The 21,412-nt window shown below is 37.8% G+C and overlaps 1 protein-coding gene across 2 annotated transcripts; it reads right to left on the bottom strand.

The window, feature by feature from the left end:
- Positions 1-258: 258 nt before the first annotated feature.
- ARHGAP11A (Rho GTPase activating protein 11A) lies at positions 259-19,967 on the bottom strand. Of its 2 annotated transcripts, XM_068964667.1 has the most exons (12): positions 19,769-19,967; positions 15,670-15,740; positions 13,869-13,965; positions 13,100-13,353; positions 12,305-12,468; positions 11,992-12,138; positions 8,754-8,828; positions 7,508-7,672; positions 4,938-5,067; positions 4,367-4,475; positions 2,447-2,585; positions 259-1,911 (listed from the first exon to the last, which is right to left on the bottom strand). In XM_068964667.1, the coding sequence occupies exons 1-12, from the start codon at positions 19,904-19,906 to the stop codon at positions 332-334; spliced, it is 3,069 nt and encodes a 1,022-aa protein (XP_068820768.1). In that variant the 5' UTR covers positions 19,907-19,967; the 3' UTR covers positions 259-331. The 2 variants fall into 2 exon arrangements, with proteins under 2 accessions (XP_068820768.1, XP_068820769.1); XM_068964668.1 differs by lacking the exons at positions 259-1,911; positions 2,447-2,585; positions 4,367-4,475; ... (1 more) ...; positions 7,508-7,672; positions 8,754-8,828 and having other exon boundaries at positions 12,115-12,138; positions 12,342-12,468.
- Positions 19,968-21,412: the final 1,445 nt, after the last annotated feature.

Here is a 21,412-nt window from a genome sequence, read left to right as displayed (position 1 = left end):
AGTAACAAGAAATCAGCACAACTCACTCCACTCTATCACGTGTTAAAAAATAAAATTCATCCAATTCTCAAAAATTAACTTCTTATAAACCCAGTCAACAATTTCTTTAAAAAAGTAAAGTGTAACCTCTGCTTTAAGAGATCACAATAAAATTAAAGACAGCTTAAATATTGCCATAATTAAGAAAAACAAGAATTCAAGTTCCTTGTACAATGAAATTAAATTCATCACATAACAATCATCCTGAGCTACAAACACATCAATTACCTTGCAAGTCATATCACCAATTGATAATTTTATATACATTAATGACAAGTACAACATTTACCAACTATAAGTCTACAGGTCTACTTGTTGGTAGCAGTTGAACTTTTCCAATAGGATTTTTTGGAGAACCTTTATACCAGATCCTCTCTTTTTCTGATGGTTTTCTAAGGACCCTGCTGCTTACGCCAGGAGGAAAGACCTTATCATTACTTACAATAGATTTTACTATATCATGGTTTGTTAGATCATCCAAGGGAACCTTAATTTGCCTATTAGATATCACTTCTTGTTTACAAACTCTGGTGGACCCAAGAGAAGCATTCACAGAGTGTGAGTGCCTCTTCATTTGTAAGAAAGATGTAGAAGTTACCTCCATGCTTGACTTTGAAATCATATCAATATTTGACTGCTTGCAAGATGACTTCTGTTCTTTAGGACCTGATCTGGTACATGGATGGGAGGAATCTTTTGTCATACTTTCTACACAAGAGGGAAGAGCACTCTCACAGCTCACTGATTTAACCAGAGGAGAAGCAGTATCACCAAGACTCACTAATTTACGCCTTGGAGGTTGTCCACCATACTCCAACAAAGAATTGATTCTTCTCACTGACTGACGGACAGGCGTACGCTGAAACTTAAGAGGTGACTTAACTTTTGTCCTATTTGGTTCATTTAAAGAGAGCCTGTTAAACCACTGTATGTGGTCTGAAACCCTTCCATGCTCTGTCATTTGTAAACATTCAGAAACCGTTTCATCACGTGTTTCCACCAGTGACTGCTGTTTAATGATTCCCCCCGGACCAGGTTTTGACAGGTTTGTGCTACTGCACGTGCTCTGTTCCAAGGAAGAGGTGCTAGCCACAACCTCCCTAGAAGCTGTGTGTTTCAATAAGTTCTCTTCAATCAAATTTTCATGCTCCTTTAATTTAGTATTGAGGGTATCCCTTGGGGACTCTTGTTTCCCTACATGTTCATCACTGCGCAACTCCTGCTTGCTTAAATAATCTGTTGGTATATTCAAATGAATGTTGTTTTCTAGTTGTATCTTCATTTGAGTTGAGTAACATTTTATAGTGGCTTCTCTATCCGATATTTGAGGCTGATGTCGTGAGAAGTCTCTTTCTGAAAAGCTCTCTTCATCGTTACTGGTATGGTGTCCATTTGATTCTATCACAGTCAAATTAGTTTCCAAGAGATTTTTCTCTGGGCTACCTTTGGTAGAAGATGTTTCATTGAATTTTACTTTCTCCACATTAGTTAATGATGACTGCTTGTGATTTATCAATGTATGAAGATTACTTCCAGATTCAGAAAATGCTTTCTGAATTTTCACCACAGTTTCTGTGGTCAAGTTATTTTCATCACCACTAAGAGAGCTGCCAGTTATGTTGTTACTGTGCTTACTGTGTACATTAGGAGGGGTGAGCTCGTATGAACTAACAGGGGACTTTTCAACCATCATATCAGGCTCCAAAGAAGAGTTCTCCACCTCCAGAGTTCCATCTTTTGGAGAAGCTTCATTTCCATCTACTTCTTGAAAATCTGAATTACTAGGTCCTATCCAAGATATCCGGTAATTTGTTCCACTTAGTCGCTCTGGAGTTAATAAGTTTTCCTCCGACTTACTGATCTTTTTCGAACCTAAAATAAAGCACTTCAGTGTTTTTAAACTTATATTTGACTTACTTTTGAAATGTTATTCAAATACATGATAAATGAAATACTAAGCATTTAATTCCAATAAATTAGATTTGTATTAAAAATAAATTTTTATGATATATATGTATGGCTGAGTCCCTTTGCAGCTCACCTGAAACTACCACAACATTGTTAACTGGCTATACTCCAATACAAAATAAAAAGTTTAAAGTGTGGATAAAAAATAACAAGTCAATACAAAAAAGTAATTTTTTAGTGTATAAATATTAAACCTTTTTGTATTTACATTGTAAAGATCCAACTGTTCATACAAACATACACTCCAATTCAAATATTTTCACTATTCAAACATGATTTTTCAATTTCTAGAACAGTAAAGTACTTAATACATTTTATCATTAAAAAAGCAACTAAAGGTTATATGTCAATTATCTCAATAAAATGGAAAGAAAACTAAAAAAAAAAAAATTAAAGTAGGCTTTTGGGGTAAAACTCTACCAATATCATGTAAACATACCTTTCTTTGTTAATCTTTCATCAGTATCTGGGCTAAAAAGCAGACCTGTTTTTACAGAGTCAATCCTATTTTTTAAACTTTGTTGATTTGCAAGTCGTCGACCAACATTTTCAGATCTATTGACACCAGAACACTCATTCTGTACAGAAAAAATTGAAAAAGTTTTGGTTAAGAAATAAACCTAGTTAATTCAAAATATTAAGACAAACTATTGTTTTGTAGTTATCAAAATCCTCTATAGCTAATTTTAAAAGGTAGATATATATAAATTAGGAATAATTTTATAGCAAACAATATATTTGCATACATACTGATGGAAATTATAAGCATTTGACTGGCTATTAGTAGATATATTATGATCTAAAATAAAAACAGCCAGATACATTAACTTAAAAAATCTTTTTGTGGTGATTATGTGCCCAGGACTGTTCACAAGAGTGAAAGAAAACAAAAACAGACCAAAACCTTACCCTTATGGAATTTACATTCTTGATGGGGAGATTTAGACCAGAATAAGATAGACAATAAATTATAATGTACAATATACAATACATAAGATGAAAAGTGCTAGAAGGAAAAGTAAAACAGGGTAAGAAGGATATGGAGTGGTGAAGGGTCAGGGTATAATTTTTTGTGGCTGGGGGGAGGTACAATTTTAAATACATTGATCTGAAGATGATTTGTGAGTAGAGAAAACAGAGTAAGAACGTATAAGGGGAATGAACACTCCAAGGAGAGGAAAATGCCACTGCAGCCCCTAAGGTTTGGCACATTCAAGAAATCACAAAGAGGCAAAAGTGAATGAAGTCAGATGAGTAGGGAGGAGAGCTCCAAGAGGGAGGCCAGGAACAGACCATGTGGGGCACTGCAAGTCAGTGTAAGAACTTTGACTTTTTTTTTTTTTCCTGAAAGTGAAGCAGGGAGCCACTGGAGGGTTCTGAAAAGAGGGGTGACATAATTTAACTCTGCTTTTTAGGGGATAATTTTGGCTCTAGTATTGCAGCAAAGTAGAAGCAGGTAGTAGGCACTTATTGTAGTAATTTAAGTTTTACATGACATAACTCAAAAAGTTAGAAATAAAGTGCTATGAAAAGTGGTCAGTCTGGATAGACTCTGGAAGCAGAAGTTAGACAGGATTCCCTAATGGTTTAGATGGTACGTGTGAGACAAAGTCAGGGGTCCAGAATGTCTGCATGGTTTTTGGCCTTAGTGCTTGGAAGAATAAGTTCCCATAACTGAGATGGTGAAGACTGCAGGTAGACGCATGGGTTGGAGACAGGGAGGAGTAGAGAAATAACAGCAGTGAAGAAATGCATCTTGGGAGCTCTATTAAGATGTCAGTACCTCCATTTGGGAGGTCAAATAGGTAAATGTTAAGCAGTCAAGTTGTTCAAGAGAGCAATTTGGGCTAGAGATACAAATTTGAAGTCCTAAATAAATACACAATATTTAGTTAGAGCTGATGATCACCTTGAGTGAGTGGAGTGAGAAAAAATCCAAGGGCAAAGCTTTTTGGGTACTCCAATATAAAGGAATTAGAAAAGTAACTGGCAAAGAAGGAAGAAAATCAAAATGTCCTTGAAGCAAGGAAAGAAAATATGCCAAAGAAGAGCAAGTCATTAGCTGGGTCACGTGCTGCTGATGGATTGAGTCCGCCTGTTTGGGCAGTGCTGAATTCATGAGTAATCTTGCGAGGTCTATTTCAGGGAGAGTTTGGGATGAAAGCGTCACTGGAATTGATCTCAGGAAGATAGAAAAGGTGGAACTGGAGATAACAGCTGAAGTGTAAATGCTTGGTATAAAGAAGAGTTGAGAACAGGGCAGGAGATGGAGGAGAGACAGGGTTAAGAGGATCTTTTAGCATCAAGTCTTCACCTTTACACTAATATAAATAACAGTGAAATGGTGAAAGACACTTACTCCATCTTTGCTATTTTTCCCTAGATTAAATTTCAAACGAAGAGATCTTCGAACCTTTTCTTTACGGCTGATTTTAGGAGAGAAGCAGCCTGCTTTTCCTGATTCCACCCTAGAAAGAGTGAAATTAAAAACATCAGTTTACAGCATAAGAACTAGAGAAATGCCTACAAAATAAAGTTTGAAAGCCCAGAGCAAATCACACTGTTAGTAACTGAACAGAGTAATAATTTTTTAGGTTTAAGATACCATACATGAACACATTGTATCTGCATAAAAAATAATCTTTTCTGTTGATCACAAGAGTTTAGTCACTTATAAACCAGAATCATTAGACTAGCTCTTTATATTAACAGGAAACTTAAAAATTACCCACATCAACATAAAACAGGATTTTAAACAGGCAAAATGGACTCAAATTAGGAATCTTTCTCTGGAGGATAGGCCCTAGATTAATGAGACTATAAAGGCAAAGGGAATTTTAAAAAGTTATTATTCAAATATGATTCTCAATAGAAAGACAAAATATTTTTTAAGTATATATATCAAATTTTACCCAACCTGGATAACTTACCTGCAAACCTTTTTGCTTGCAAGCCTTTTACTTCGCCTTAGCACATTTGTACTGACCAAATGGTTTCCACTGATGGCGACAGGAGAGAATGAACTCTGGGATGACCCTTCCGGGCTTGTATCACAGTGAACTATAAAAACAACCACATGTGACAGACCATACATACTCATACATACTTATTTTCTTTTCAAAGTATAAAATATTAACAGCAATTAGATTTAAAGTCTTAATTTCCACTTCTAAACAATAACAAAATCATATAATTTTTGGTTAGAATCTTCAAGGGTCAAATAACTCAAGTTAACTAAAAAAGAAAAAAAAAGTATCAATTTCTTTTTAGTTGCCAATTAAAGGTCAGAATCACCATTATTTTTATATTAGAGTTTTACGTCAAACTCAGTACTTACAAGGGAGAGGTGGGCACTGTTGCAGATTAGAGAAATAAGCTTTTGAGACAGACTTTGAGTTTGTCCACCACTAACTAAATGGCTTTAGGCTCTAAATTTGGATTTTTATGGTGAATATAAGTATTGCTATAATGTATATAAGATGTCTAGCACAGAGCCTGGTGCATAAGATTAATTAATGCCATTATCTAAAATGAACTACTGGAAAACAATTTAGTGTCTGAGTATGCAGTATGCACCTGCTAGTCAACCTGCTGTCTATCTGACTCTAGAGTGCAATTTGTCCAATATTTTTGACAAAAACTGATGACCCATAACACACATCTAACCACATGGTTACTGCCATGTTCCATGCTAACAACTGGAGGTTACAACAGCTCATTTTGATAAAGTTATTTAAGACTGTATCATGAAACCAACTATAGTGAAAAAAATTAGGGGAAAAGTATTATGAGTTATGAACAAAGGCTCCATATACATTTGACTTGTGTTTGAATATTGCCCAGGATACACTCAGTGAACATGAACCCTCTCAACCTTCTGCTGGTACTGATGAAGAATTTACATAGGTCCCCAGAGTTTTCCATTACAGTGACGTTTTGGGTGCATTTGCCTTAAAAAAAAAAAAAGCTTGGAGGCTATGGGATATATCAAATGTGACTCAGGAAGCTTTATTCTGGGGTCAGGAGCTTGGAGAGAAGGAGGTTTGTTTCCTGGGGAAGATACTGTGTTGCTAATAAACAAAGGCAAGAACTCTGATGCACATCTGCCATTTGGAAATAGTCCTCCAAAATGGAAAACTCTCTGAACATTAAAAATATACTAAGTTAAAGCTTGTATCTCCAACCTGTAAACACTGGAAGAACTACAGACATAGCTTCAGAGTTCTTATCATTACACTTTAATGAACCATAGAGAACCTGAAGGACTACAGAGAACAAGTTGCTAATTTGTTCATCTTTTAAAATAAAACAGACAAGTAAAATGTAAAGCTTTTGGAAACAAAACAGAGGCTTTTGGGAAGAAGACCTCATAATCCAGCTAACAAATTCAAAGTAGAACTCTTAACATTGTCTGAAAACAAAGAAAATCTAAAAGAATCTGAGACCACTCACATTTTGACTAAATGTGAGACAAATATGAGATGGAAGACTCTGGGCTTAGAGCTTCATTTCATTTGGGGTTGATCATAGTTTAATATGAGCCAACTTGTATTCTACACATACATGTTAAAGGGCCAAGCCAATCCAAGATCACACTAACAATCCAAGATCACACTAAACCTGGTATTCAAATTAGTGTGATTTTATTTTTCTCTGGAGGCTCTGGTTGGCCACATTAGGAACTTGCAGTTCATTCAGAATAAAATGACTGGGCTGGTAAAGGGACATGGAATCCATGCCATAAGGAAGGGTGTTAAAGCTAAAGGCTTTTTATAAAAGCTGCTGCTGCTAAGTCACTTCAGTCGTGTCCGACTCTGTGCGACCCCATAGACGGCAGCCCACCAGGCTCCCCTGTCCCTGGGATTCTCCAGGCAAGAACACTGGAGTGGGTTGCCATTTCCTTCTCCAATGCATGAAAGTGAAAAGTGAAAGTGAAGTCGCTCAGTCGTGTCCGACTGCAGCCTATCATGCTCTTCCGCCCATGGGATTTTTCAGGCAAGAGTACTGGAGTGGGGTGCCATTGCCTTCTCCTTTATAAAAGCTACTTGAGTATTAAACTAAAAATACTACCCATCCCCCCAGCTAACCCACAATGATTACATTAATGGTAACACCCCCACTCTGAATTCAGAGACGCTCAAATGCTGGTGACCTCAATTCAACAGAAGGCAGCAATCTAGTCACAGCCATAGATCCAGGAAGTAACTAAAGTAGAATTCAGGATATTCAATCAGGTAAAACCTGAGCTCCAGTACTATTCCTATTCACAGCGACCCATAGCTTTCAACAGGCAAGGCAGTAAAACACACACACATACATGTTAATTATACTGAACAACATTGTCTATTTTAAAAGTTAGGGGACTTTACAAAATCCAGAGATTTGACAAAACAGAGAATAAAATCTGCCTCCTAAAGGAATTATTATGAAATAGCACTTTGTCCAGAATAAGCACTCATGTTAATGTTTATAATCCAGTTACACAAATTCTATTTGTTACCTGATATTGGTGTAGAACTGCTACTGAAGAGATTACTTGGCAACAACTCAAAGTTAAAATTGTGCTTGATGGACTTCCTTTTCTTACTTGAGAAACCATGAGAATCTACCGGCAGTTTACGCTTAGCATTTGGTGTAAGAATTGCTGGTGAAATGGATACCTGGGCTGAAAAAAAAATTTGTTTTTTCTCCCAGAGTTGATAAAAATACAAACACTTCATATAATTTCTTCTTCTAAAGCTATTACTTAAAATTAACCAATAATGGGGGGATGTTTACATTAGCATTATCAAAAATATATTAATAACTAAATTAATGCTATGTAACTACTTAAAATAAAAAGTCAAGTTATAAAGAGGCAAGATTCTTAGTAACAGCTGAAACAAAAACTAATCTAAATATTTTTGCTTTTCATAATAACTATTAACCAATTAATCTCTTCAATCTGGAAAATGAAAACAATCAAATTTTCTATTACCAGGTTAAATAATTTTAGCCACAAGCAAATCAAAATAAAAAACTGGAACAAACACTAATAATTTTCTGGTTCTAAATAAAAATGAGATTGAGTTTTTCAGTCTCACATGTTCAGTAGCATCCCACTTGCAAATGGAAGAACATGACTTAGAAGATCACAGATATAACAAGAGACTAAAATTCTGCATATGTATGGATGGCTGAGTCCCCTCGCTGTTCACCTGAAACTATCACAACATTGTTAACTGGCTATACCCCAATACAAAGTTAAAAGTTCAAAAGAAAAACAAGAAAATTAAAACAAACAAACACAGACTAAAATAAATGCTTACCTATAATATTAGGTTCAACATATCCAATGTAATTATATATGTAATCACATTTATATCCAATGTCATAATACAGTGTTATAGTACAATATCTCCACTAAAAATTACACTTGGAATTGATTAAACATAATAAATCAGGTAATTATTATCACAATTAATTTCTGTATAATATACATGAAAGTGTGAAATTTAGTTGTTCAGTCATGTTTGACTCTTTGTGACCCCATGGACTGTGGCCCACCAGGCTCCTTTGTCCGTGGGATTCTCCAGGCGAGAATACTGGAGTCGGGTGCCATTCCCTTCTCCAGGGGGTCTACTAGACCCAGGGATAGAACCTGGGTCTCCTGCAATGCACGCAGATTCTTTACGCTCTGAGCCAACAGGGAAGCCCATATTGTACGTATATAAATGTCCAATTAAATAAAAATATATAATACCTACCAATTCTTTCCTGTTGTGGTGTAACAGAAGGTGTCCTGTTAGATTTAAATTTATTTAATGCTCCACTAACAAAATCTGAAATGCAAGGCATATATAATATAATCAATTATAACATCTGCTTATCTTTCATCAATAACTCATACATAAATAGGAAAACATTAAATACAGAATGAACTATAAAACAAGTAACTACAATGTATAAAATGAGTACAATGTATAAAAGAGTATAGAAGAGGGTATCATTACCTTTTGAGGAAGGGAAGAAATGGCACCAAGAGAGAAAGAATGGAAAGGGAAATAAAACCTTGTAGGTGTTGATTAGGTAGAAGGTAGAATTCAGGCTAGGTGACTAGCATATGAAAAAGCATGTAAGAAAAAACAGAATGTATGTATACTAGAAGCCAGGAGTTTGATACAGCTAGAGCAACTAGTGAACAGTGGATATGGTTAAGAGATAAGCCTTGTGTGTTAGGAAAACAAGGCTGTATATAATTTTGAAGAATCTGAACTTCTCCAAAGGGAAAAAGGAACAAAACCATCATTTCTGGGCTTTGACAGCAGTATGATAGATTAGTTGGGGGTAGGGTGTGTGTGTGGGGGGGGGTGTGTGTGTGTGTGTGTGTGTGTGTGTGTGTGTGTGTGTGTATGTGTGTGTAAGCCTCCTTGGAGATAGGCAAACTAGCTAAAGGTTCTAAGTATGTTATTCAGTCATTCAACAAATATATATTTTGTACCTATTATGTATCAGACACAATGAAGATACAACAGTAGCCAAAACAGTGACCTTTATGAAACTTTCTATTGGAGGAAGCAAATATTAAATATAACAAACAAATAAATACCTATCGAAAAATGGGTAAACAGCGTGAAGTGCAAATATTAACAACAGGTTTAAATCGTGGAGTTAGAGAAGGTATCCTTGAGGAAGTGGTATTTAAGGTGAGACCTGAAGGAAGAATGGGAATTAGCCAGGCAAGAGATGAGGCTCTGAACTGAGGTAGGTCCTGTGGAAACAGAGGCAGTAGTAAAGGTATTTACAAGATCAGAGTGATAAGACTTGGTAGACAGTAGGATACGGGAATGAGAAAGGGGCAGATAAGAACACATAGAACTCTAATTTTGATGACTAAGGACAAGCCAGGACAACAAGCCAGGACAGATTGGAATGACATGACATACTCAAAATATTTAAAGATAAAAACTGTCAGCTATATTATTCAGATTAGAAGGAGAAATAGAAGCTGAGGGAGTTCATCAGTGCTAGACCTGCCTTACAAAAACGTTCAAAGGAACTCTTCTACCAGAAACAAAAGGCAAAAGAAAACAAAGCTTTGAATAAGAGGATAAACAGTATCAGAAAATTGCAACTCCATATCAGAATAAGTTGTCAAACAATTCTATATTAAAGGTTAAAGGGAAAAAAGGCAGTAAAACCGCAGCTACTTCAATTTGGCAGTGAACATAAAGGTATAATCTGAGACAACACAAACACAAAAGGGGAAGAGGGAATGGATGAAACTCACACAAGCAAGTGAGGCAATAAGAAGCTACTGGCAGAAAGGGACTATTTCATCCACAAGACAATTTTTAGCAACTTCACAGTAACCACCAAACATGAATCTAGGGCAGAGACACAAAACATGAGAGAGAAAACAGAAAAACACCATGGAACAAAATGGAAGACAGAAACACAAAGAAAAAGAAACAATGGACAAATAGAACAGCCAGAAAAGTTTTAGTTTAGGCAGTACTAAGTTTTCATCTGCTAATAATCATCCTAAATGTGAAAGTGAAAGTGTTAGTCACTCAGTCAAGTCTGACTTTGCTACCCCGTGGACTATAGCCTGCCAGGCTCCTCTGTCCATGGAATTCTCCAGGCCAGAATACTGGAGTGGGTTGTCATTCGCTTCTCTAGGGGATCTTCCTGACCCAGGGATCAAACCCAGGTCTCCTGCACTGCAGGCAGATTCTTTACCATCTGAGTCACCAGGGAAGTCCAAGACTACTGGAGTGGGTAGCTATTCCCTTCTCCAGGGGATTTTCCCAACCCAGGGATCAAACCCAGGTCTTCTGCCTTGCAGGCAGATTCTTTACTGTCTGAGCCACAATGTACATGGACTGAATTCACTGATCGAAAGATACAGAGTGGCTGGATGGATTAAAAAACAAAACCCAACTATACACTGCCTCCAGGAGACCTACCTCAGCTTTAAAGATAGATACCAGCTCAGAGTGAAGGGATGAAAGGTGCTACTCCAAGCACATGGCAGCCAAAAGAAAGCGGGTAAATGTAGGCATATGTGCATGCTCAGTTGCTAAACCACTGTCTTACATTACAGACAAAAATCATCAAAATGGATTAAAGGCCTGAATGTAAGACCTGAAACCATGAAACTCCTAGAAGAAAACACAGGCAGTAGCTTATGTGACATCAGTTTTATGAAAGGACAACCTACTAAACGGGAGGAGATATCTGCAAAGCACATATCGGATAAGTGCTTAACATCCAAGATATATAAAGAACTGATATAATTCAACAACAACACCCAAATAAAACAGACAACCCAGTTAAAAAATAGGCAGAGGAACTGAACAGACATTTTTCTAAAGACACACACATGGCCAACAGGCATATGAAAAGGTGTCCAAAATTATTGACTATTAGGGAAATGCAAATCAAAACCACGAGACACTACCTTACAACTGTTAAAATGGTTATTATCAAAGAGGCAAGAAATAACAAGTGTTGGGAGAGGATGTGGAGAAAAGGGAGCCCCATATATTGTTGGTGGGAATGTAAATTGGTGCAGCCACTGTGGACAACATTATGGAGACTCCTCAAAAAGTTAAGAAGAGTGGTACCATTACATATGCACACACTACATCTTTATTATTCATCCATTGGTGGATACTTGGGTCATTTCCTTATCTTGGCTATTGAAAATAACTCTGCTATGAACATAAGGGTGCATATGTCTTCTCAAATTAGCGTTTTCATATTCTTTGGATAAATACCTTGATATGGGATGGATCATAGGTATTTTGTTACAGAACAAAGAAGGCACAAGGAAAGGCTACAAAGAAGGCCAGAAGAAACAGAAGGTGGGAATACCATACAAGCCAAAAGATTCAAAAAAGCAACGGGACAGTTAATAACTTATGTTTTTTATGTGGAAACACATTTCAGGCCAAAGCAAACTGCCATACCTCCACAGATGGGACTGCCATGACCACTTACCTCCCACACTTTGTCTTCGTTTTCTCTTACAGTCACCAGGAGTTTCGTAATCGCCTTCTTCAAAGCCTTCCAGCGATGGAGTAGCACAGAGACCATCAATCCCCAACATAGCTGGTATCTTTTCTAGGATAAAATCTGGAACATGCCCTAGATGAAAACATTCACAATCAAGATTTTTCCTCTAGCACCCCTCAAAATGTTTAAATAGTACATAACCACTTCCTAACAGTTGTCTTGGGAGCTCACTCAGAAAAAGCTGGGATCTCCCTCATTTAAACAAATTCCATTACTTAAGAATGCAGCTACATCTTACCGATATCTGATGCATAATCAATAAAAGTTTGTACTACTGCAGCCTGTAATCGTAGCTTTTTTTCTGTGTTAGCAGACATCTTTTCATGTCCTTCACTTGTCTGAAGAAGATTTGGTGCAAATATTACAGCAAGATTGCTGCTATCCATCTTATTCTCACTGGACCTTGAAGGAAAAAAAGTTTTATAAGATGGAGTCAAAAATAAAAATAGTTAAAATAACACTGAGCACACTCTCACTTTATCAGTTAAACACAAACCAAGATACAGTTACCCCTCACCTACCCATCTACATGACTGACTTGAAATAAGACAGAATCAGAAATACACAGCCTCTGTGTGCTTAAATATATGTCATGAAAACACTGCTACCCCTAGGGTCCACACTTTTTTCCCCCACACAAATTGAACACATTTCTTTGATTTTCACACACAGAAAATTCAAAGTACTGAAGGCAATAAGTATGTCTAGAACAAACAGGCTCAATGACAGCCAGAAGGGACAAATTGAAAAGCAAACCACAAATATTTTAAAAACATAGTTATCATTAGAAGCCATTTAATGGCCTCAGAATCCTATAACACTAATAAGCCATTAAGGCATTCACAATGGTAACCCCAAGACAACAAGGAAATATTACATATTTTTCATTATACAGGATATACTTCTTATAGTAAGGAAAAATATATTTTTAAGAAAAATTTCTATTCCAAATGAAATTTATTATCATAAGGGTATATCTAACTAGTTGAGAAATTAAACTGTCATCTCCCCAAAACTTTTATTTACTACTTACCTAAGAGAAACTTTCCTGAGAAAGTTAAAGAAGTATCTTAATATATCAATTGTGTGGTCAGCCATAAGACAGGAGAGCAATAATGTAGCTTTATTCTTCTCCTCTGTTTTTAATTGTTGAGCTTTGAAAAGTGCTTCATGCAAATCAGCTGGGAGAATGGGCTCTGGCAATTCCCTAAAAAACTGCTTAAGAAGTCCCGCGGTATCACAAGGAGGTGCAGAAGACAGGCCTCTTTCACCATGATCAAGTTTATTCTAAAATAAATATAATCATTTTGAGCACTCTGGGGTTTGAGGGTTTAACACAAATAAAGCATCCTTCCTTATACTCTAAAGAGCTTTCTTGAACAAATTTCTCTTAACTCTTGTTTTAGTATATATCAGTACTTTTTAGAAGGCTAAAAACAAAATTTTAAACGAACTTTCATTTCCTATCATACACAGGGACAAAGACCATGGGTTTGAAAGTACTCTGTAAAATTTTAAAGCATTATATAAAGAGCTTGATTGTGAAAATCATTTCACAGCATATATGTATATCAAAACATCAGGCTGTATGCCTTAAATATATTTGTGAATTATACCTCAATTTTTTAAAAAAAGCATTATATAAACGATACACACTCACTTTGGAAAAAGGTTCTTCTGTCATGAAAAAAAGCTATTTGCAAACTCAATTTCTGTCAATAATTCATGTAATAATTCTAAATATTTCAATCCTAAAAACCAAATCAAAGAGTGCTACAAATATAGTTCAAGTATATGCTTACCTTTAGTGCTTTTAGACGAATAACAGATCCTGATTTCCTAAAAAGCCCTTCTGTATGAACATGCTCTTCTAAAGACGTGCAAGCATCAACAAGAAAACTAAAAGACAGAACTCTTTTCAGGTGGCAAAATGCACAAATCCTCTGCAATCAAACTCATCCCCATTACTCCATCAAAGTCACTAATGGCCTCTGCCCTGCCAAATCCAGAGTCAAGTCACTGTCTTTATCTTGCTTGATACATGACCACTCTTGACAATCTTGAAAATACTCTTTTTCGCTACACTTATTTCCTGCTGTCTGCCTGACTGCTCCTTCTCAAACTTTTCTGGTTTTTCTTTTTCTGCCAGACTTCTCCATCCTAAGATCACCCAGAGCTCCAAGGCCTTCTCCTTTTCTTTACCTATTCTCTTTCCACAGGTGATCTTGCATGACACACATAGCTTAAAAAACCTAGCATCTGCACATTTGCCCCAAAATAAGTTAAGGTTTTTTCCCTCATCAATATTACCTCTTAGAAAGTCGGATAAATTGATCCCAGTCCTTACAACACTTCTCATGTTTTTAGAGGTGTGTGCTCAATTTCTTTATACTGAATAATTTTTAACAATCAATATTGGCTTTATAAGCTTAGTTAACAGCTGGTAACACGAATTTGAATGGAAGTCAGCTACAAGAAAATGAAGGCATTCTACTGATGTAGAGTGGCTGAAGGTTGCAGAGTTATTGACAGAAAAGTTTTCTTTTTAAAGCAGGCAAACAAATTACAACAAAGATTTAGTCATTATTACTAGGGACATGGGGCTTCGCAGGTGGCACTAGTGGTAAGAATCCCGCCTGCCAGTGCAGGAAACATAAGAGAGGTGGGTTTGATCCTTGGGTTGGGAAGATGCCCTAGAGGAGGGCATGGCCACCCACTCCAGTATTCCTGCTGGTATAATCCCATGGGCAGAGGAGCCTGGCGGGCTACAGTCCCTGGGATCACAAAGAGTCGGACACGTCTGAAGCGACTTAGCATGCACACACACACTAGGTTTATGACTGCAATTCTAAATGTTGAATATCATCATAAAAAGGCCTTTCATAGGCCATCTAAAAGGCAAAATACTAAGTGGTTACCTCATGAAGACTGTGAACCCACAGTGTGAGTGAGGGAAAATTGTCCTAAGGCAAAAAGGTGTTCAAAAGCTTTTAGAGAATGCATCAACTAAAAACTTAGGTTATTGGACAATAATAGCCAGAATGAACCTTATTTTGGATAGAGGAGAAATGAATTAGTAAGAGTTAAGGTAGTTTGTTTATATTACACACTTTTAAACTATTTTCTTAAGAGGTAAACTTCCCTAGTAATTTCTGATGCAGTTAGTCCAAAAGGTTATTTACAAATAGTGATATAAAAAAGTTCATGGGTTACATAATTATATTCACAAATACCCCAAAAGCTTAAATATTCTTTTAGCCAACATTTCTAAAACAAAAAATAATAAAAATTATAACTGAATTGGTAGTTTAGTATATCACTGGGTATAATCAGAACAGCAGTGAAAAGACTGATAGAGAACCAAAAATTCTTGTTTCTAACATTTATTCATTACTGAACCTTAAAATTCAATCCTGAAAATGAATACAAATTAAAAAGTTAAAATATGCAAAATTTTAAAAAGACAACTTTTAATCTGAGTAAATGTTGAGAAATAAAATCATTTGCTAGTTCCAACTAATTGTGTGCATCAATTAACTATTTATTTTCATACATTCAAATAGTAGTTTGAAATATTTACTCTTCATTTCAAACTTTGCTCACCTTGGAATATGTCCATATTCTGGTACAACAGCCTGGGGCAATGCATTTAATGGTACTCCAAATATTTTACCCTAGAATGACAAATTCAGTTACTCTAATACAAATATTAGGCTCAATATAAACTTTCTTAAATACTAGGTAAATTAAAAATTAAGAATTTTAATTTAAATAAAATACTAGGTAAATTAAAAATTAAAAAATAAAACAAGATAGCAGAAATAAACTATTAGTCAAGACAAAGAAAACAATTATATCAAGTGCATTTGTTAAAAAGTAACTTCTGTATACTAAGATACTAGGTGCTGGGAGTGCAAAAACAGTCACTTTGCCCTTAAGCAAGGAAGCAAATTCCCTCAGTTTCCAATCCCATAATGGAAAATTAATTCATTTAGCATTCAGTCAGGAAATTTTTACACAGAATTTGGCCCAAAATACTAACATTTCTGGAAAATACTACAAGCTCCTTCAGTAACTACATATAAATACTGACCTTAAACTTTCTATTGGTCACCTTATAAATATTTACTAACTTGAACAGAAGACCAAATCGACTGACCTGACCCAGGGATTGAACCCACACCCCTCTGGCGTCTCCGGCATTGGCAGGCATAGTCTTTACACTGCGCCCCAGTCTTTACACTGGGAACCCTTTCCACATTACTGGAGAGTACTAAGCAAACTGCTCTAAATATCGAAGGAAAGAATTTTGTAAACAATTTAAATTTTATTTCACACTTTGAAAACCATTTTTAAGAAGTCACAATAGAATGTATTATGTTCAAATGTTAATACATTTGAAGATCCCAAGAGTATATCCATATGTTGATTGAGTGTGCTTACCTCTGAATAAAGAATCTATCACTACCTTTGGGCATATATTAAAACTTCAAAAATGAGTCACTGTTTAAGAAGGCTGTAGCAATATTTTGGACTTGAATTTATTTTTAATTCAAGCCTGTACATGTGTGCTTATATAAAATTAGATTAAGTGGGCATACCTAATCACATTATGTTAATTTATTTTAGATACATCTGCTCCCCCTGAATGCTCTTGAAGCACTTAACATTTTAAAAGCATATTATTAACATTTAACTTTTATTTACAATAATAAATCATTCAGGGAATTTCCTGGCCGTCCAGTGGTTAGGACTCACTGCTTTGAGTCAGGGTTCCATCCCCAGTGGAGGGAACTAAGATCTTGCAAGCTGCATGACATGGCAAAATCATTCACATTCTTAATGATCTGACAAAATCTTACTAGTCCTTTCTCAAGCATCTGGTTCAATTTAATAGATGAATATAGAAAAGAGCAACAGAGTTCCAGAAAAACACCTACTTCTGCTTCACTGACTATGCTAAAGCCTTTGACTGTGTGGATCACAACAAAATGGAAAATTCTTAAAGAGCTGGCAGTACCTGACCACCTTACCCATCTCCTGAGAAACCTGTATCGGGTCAAGAAGCAAAAGTTAGAACCGCACAGGGAAAAACTAACTGGTTCAAAACTGGGAAACAAGTATGACAAGGCAGTATGTCATCATCTGCCTATTTAACTTCTTTGCAAAGTACATCATGCGAAATTCCGGGCTGGATGAATCACAAGCTGGAATCAAGATTGCTGGGAGAAATATCAACAACCTCAGATATGCAAATGATACTACTCTAACACCGAAGCTGAAGCTCCAATACTTTAGACACCTGATATGAAGAGCTGACTCACTGGAAAAGACCCTGATGCTGGGAAAGACTGAGGGCAGGAGAAGAGGGTGATAGAATGAGATGGTGGAACAGCATTATGGATTCAATGGACACGAGTTTGAGCAAATTCCAGGAGACAGTCAAGGACAGGAAGGACTGGACTGCTGCAGTCCATGGAGTCAAAAAGAGTTGGACATGACTTAGCGACAGAACAACAACAAAAGGGACAGAGCAGAAAAGAGGAACAGAGATCTGAACCCTGGGGAAGATCCACGCTTAAGGGATAGAAGAAAAAGGGAGCCGATGAAGGAGATGGAAGAGGGGTGGGCAACTGAACAGTAACAACAGCCACTCTGACGGCACAAAGTGAAGAGGAACCAAAGAGCCTCTTGATGGGTGTGAAAAAGAGAAGAGTGAAGAAGCTGGCTTGAAACTCAACTTTTAAAAACCAAAGATCATGGCACCCGGTCCCATCACTTCATCACAAATAGGAAGGGGAAAAGGGCAAGCAGTGACATTTTATTTTCTTGGGCTCCAAAATCACTGCAGATGGTGACTGCAGCCATGAAATTAAGACGCTTACTCCTTCGAAGAAAAGTTATGACAAACCAAGAGAACGTATTAAAAAGCAGCAACATCACTATGCCAGCAAAGGTCTGTCTAGTCAAGCTATGGTTTTTCCAGTATTCATGTACGGATGTGAGAGTTGATCCATAAAGAAGGCTGAGTGCTGAAGAATTGATGCCTTCAAACTATGGTGCTACAGAAGACTCCTGAGAGTCCGTTGGACTGCAAGGAGATCAAACCAGTCAATCATAAAGGAAAGCAACCCTGAATATTCATTGGAAAGACTGATGCTGAAGCTGAAGCTCCAATACTTTGGCCACCTGATTTGGAAGAGCTGACTCATTGGGAAAGGCCCTGGTCAAGGACTAATTTCCCACATGCTACAGGTGCAGCCAAAAAAAAAATTTTAAGGAAAAAAAAAATTATGTTAGTATAGGCAACCCCTTATTTAGGTAAATCAGAATTCTCTTGATACTACATAAACAAAATGCAAAAATAAATCATATGCCAAAGCTGAAGTTTACAAATGTCATACATACCTAGAATTGAGTTGGTGTTTTTTTTTGTTCATTAGACTCAATAATTGACCTCACAAATAAGTGCTATAATTTAATCTCATAAAATAAAACTAATAACATGCTTTTAAAATTTTATTAGAACACCACTTACAATATCATCTTTAAAAAGATGCCTAGCACTATTCGTAGAGTTCAAAACTCTCATTAGATAATAAACACCGAAGAGCTTAACAAATCTAGTACTTAAATAATTACCTAACATGTTACATCTCATAGCACAATGATATTCTGTATTTCTCTACTTTATTAGGGTTTCTAGCATGAATACTAATTAGAATGTAGACCTCTGATTATCATAACAACTGGCTGAATAAATAAGTGGCATGTGACAGGCACTGTGTGCTAGTCTTATCTACAAATCTTAATTTTTGACTCCCCCAATAACTCAAGGAGAGATACCATTCCAATTGTATAGAGTAGGAAACTGAGGCTTAGGACAAGCAGCCCAAGATCACACCCCAAATAGGAGGAGAGCAGGCATCAAAAACAAATCAAAGTCTATCTGACTCTAAAAGCAAAGTGTCAGTTTTCCTTAGAGGTAAGAAAAAGAAATATGCACACAAATTCTTTCACACACTTACAAACCTACTATATTTGAGATCTTAAAAGAAAGTACCATATAATTAGATGTGTGTATATATATATATATGGTATATATTTATATTTAGATATAAATCTAAAAACAAACTCCTTATATACAACTTATTTTTCACAATGAAATTCTTCAGGATTCTGTACAAATATTAAAATCTCGTTCAAAATCCCCTTACCTCAAGCACCCAAAAATCAACTGCTTCTGAACCATTCCACTGTGGTTTCTCAATTTACTCATTTAAAGCCTATACCTAATGCTGTCACATCTCCTCATTTACTGGTTCATTTAGAAAATGTACTGGTATCCCTCGTCCCTCTCCAAATATTACTCAACAGTGGTGAAAGGCTGAAAATACAGCAAGCTGGCAATCTCTGGAGACATTTTTAATTGTCACAATTGGGACACGCTATTGGCCTCTCGTGTGTAGAAGCCCATGCTGCTAAAGATCCTATGATGTACACGACAGCTAACCCCTAGGCCCCTCAAAGAATTATCTAGTTCAAACTGTCAATGTTACTGCGGTGGACACACTTAAACATATTCTCTTTTGGATCCATACAGAATGAACATTTTAGCATGACCTGGTAATAAGCGATGGTACAGAATGCGCTCCCCGCCCTGGCCCCTTTTAAAATCTAAACCTCTTTCCCCAGAACTTACCACTGTTTCCATGGTTGCTGTTTCCTGTCTCCTTCGATCACACTGCGCACGGCCACCCTTGACCTTAATTCCATAGGCAGCCCGAAGCTGCTGTACAACCGCCAAACGCACCAGCCTCTGATCCCACATCCCGGACATGTCGCTCACTTTCCGAGGTGCGATCTGAGTCCTGACCCTCTTTCGCCACCAAGTCTTCCAGTTTCCAAACACTCTCAGTTTTGCGCTCAGCTCCGCTGCCTTCCGGCCCCGTCTGACACTCTTCCGGCCCCGGACCCCAGCCACTTCCACGGCTTTTTCCTCGATCCTCTATACACTTTCACCGACCCTTCTCTTAGCTCTGTGCCACTCCTCACCTTTCCTTCACTTTCACTGGCCTCCTTTCTTGTCACTTAATTCTTTCAGCTACTTACACAGATTTCTCTTCTTTCTCTCAGATCCTTTCAGTTCCTTGCAGCACGCCTGTTACCAGCTTCTCACTACTTCCAGCCACTCTCTTCCAAACCTCCCTTTGTCCTCGTCTCTCTCCGAACAGTAAAGACTACCCTTCTTCTCGCCCTCCTGACCCCAGCAGGCTCAGCTGAGCGCCTATCCCTGCGACCCCACGCCCCCCACCCTAGCCCAGCCACCGGACCAGCCGGCTGCTCAGGGGCCTCTCCCAGTCCCGGTCCCCGCCCGGGCTGGTGGCCGCCGTCACCCCGTTTCACAGGCTGCTCCTTCCCTCCCCCATCAGCCTGCCGGCTGCCCCGGCCAGCACATCCCGGTGCGCTTAGTGAAGTCAAGCGACCCTCTGCATTCCTCCGCCCCCACCGCCTCTGCAGACACCGGAGGCGCCGCGGCCGGCCCACCCTCGGTTTCAGCCCAAGCTCAAATGGCAGCGCCAAATAGCGCTCCGCACTCTGATTGGTCCGCTCCTCTTTTCAAAATCAGGACCCCGGAAGGTGGCCAGGAGCTGCCTGTCCAGGGCGTTACTGGGTTACCGGCCGGGGGAGGGCGACGGGGTTGGGCACGAAGGGTGTGGAGGGCAAAACTAAGAAACACAGAAAGAAAAATGAGTTCCACTTGCTCTTTCTTAGCCATAATTTATAGGGAAATACTGTCTATTGTGTATTTTAAAATATCTGGCCTGAACCCGAGATAATATATTTGGGGCAATGTAATAGACACCTCATTCTCTCTCTCTCTTTCTCTCTGTTTTTAGATCTCGGCGGAGGCTGAAGTCCCTTTTACGAAGAAACCGGTTCTACGGAATCGTAAGGGAGACCATTTGGTCGGGATTCATCAACGCTGATTTTAGTAACCCTAAGCCGGAATGTTTGGTGGAAACTTCGGCTTTGGGAACTGGTCCATACTTAGGGGACTGATGATGACCCCCAGATCTTTGCGTTTAGGTAGTTAAAATACAACAAAGAAGACCTGTCAAGAGAAGGTGGAGTGCGGAAGGAAAGTCTAGGGGAGGCGGCCGCTGCAAAAGCTTCATTCGGTGGGGTCTGGACTTAGACCACGAAGGAGACTGGTTCCCGGCCCTCAAGGTGCAGATAGCGTGGTTTATCTTGTTGACAGACAAGACTGCACATACCCAGCCCTCGTCCCCGGGCTGCTTTTCCATTCTCAAACGTCAGCAGTCCCATCAGGGATTAAATATTG

Source organism: Capricornis sumatraensis, chromosome 2 (assembly GCF_032405125.1).
Source record: "Capricornis sumatraensis isolate serow.1 chromosome 2, serow.2, whole genome shotgun sequence".
Classification (NCBI taxonomy): domain Eukaryota; kingdom Metazoa; phylum Chordata; class Mammalia; order Artiodactyla; family Bovidae; genus Capricornis; species Capricornis sumatraensis.
Note: the sequence above shows the minus strand (reverse complement) of the source record. Positions and strands in the feature narration are given on the sequence as shown.

Excerpts from the sequence above, each read along its gene's own strand:
- ARHGAP11A (XM_068964667.1), bottom strand. The coding sequence starts at position 19,906 with ATGTCCGGGATGTGGGATCAGAGGCTGGTGCGTTTGGCGGTTGTACAG. Across the intron at positions 12,139-12,304 it reads TGATTATGCATCAGATATCG|GGCATGTTCCAGATTTTATC; the intron begins GTAAGATGTAGC and ends GTTTTCATCTAG. Across the intron at positions 2,586-4,366 it reads GGAAAAATAGCAAAGATGGA|AATGAGTGTTCTGGTGTCAA; the intron begins GTAAGTGTCTTT and ends TTTTCTGTACAG.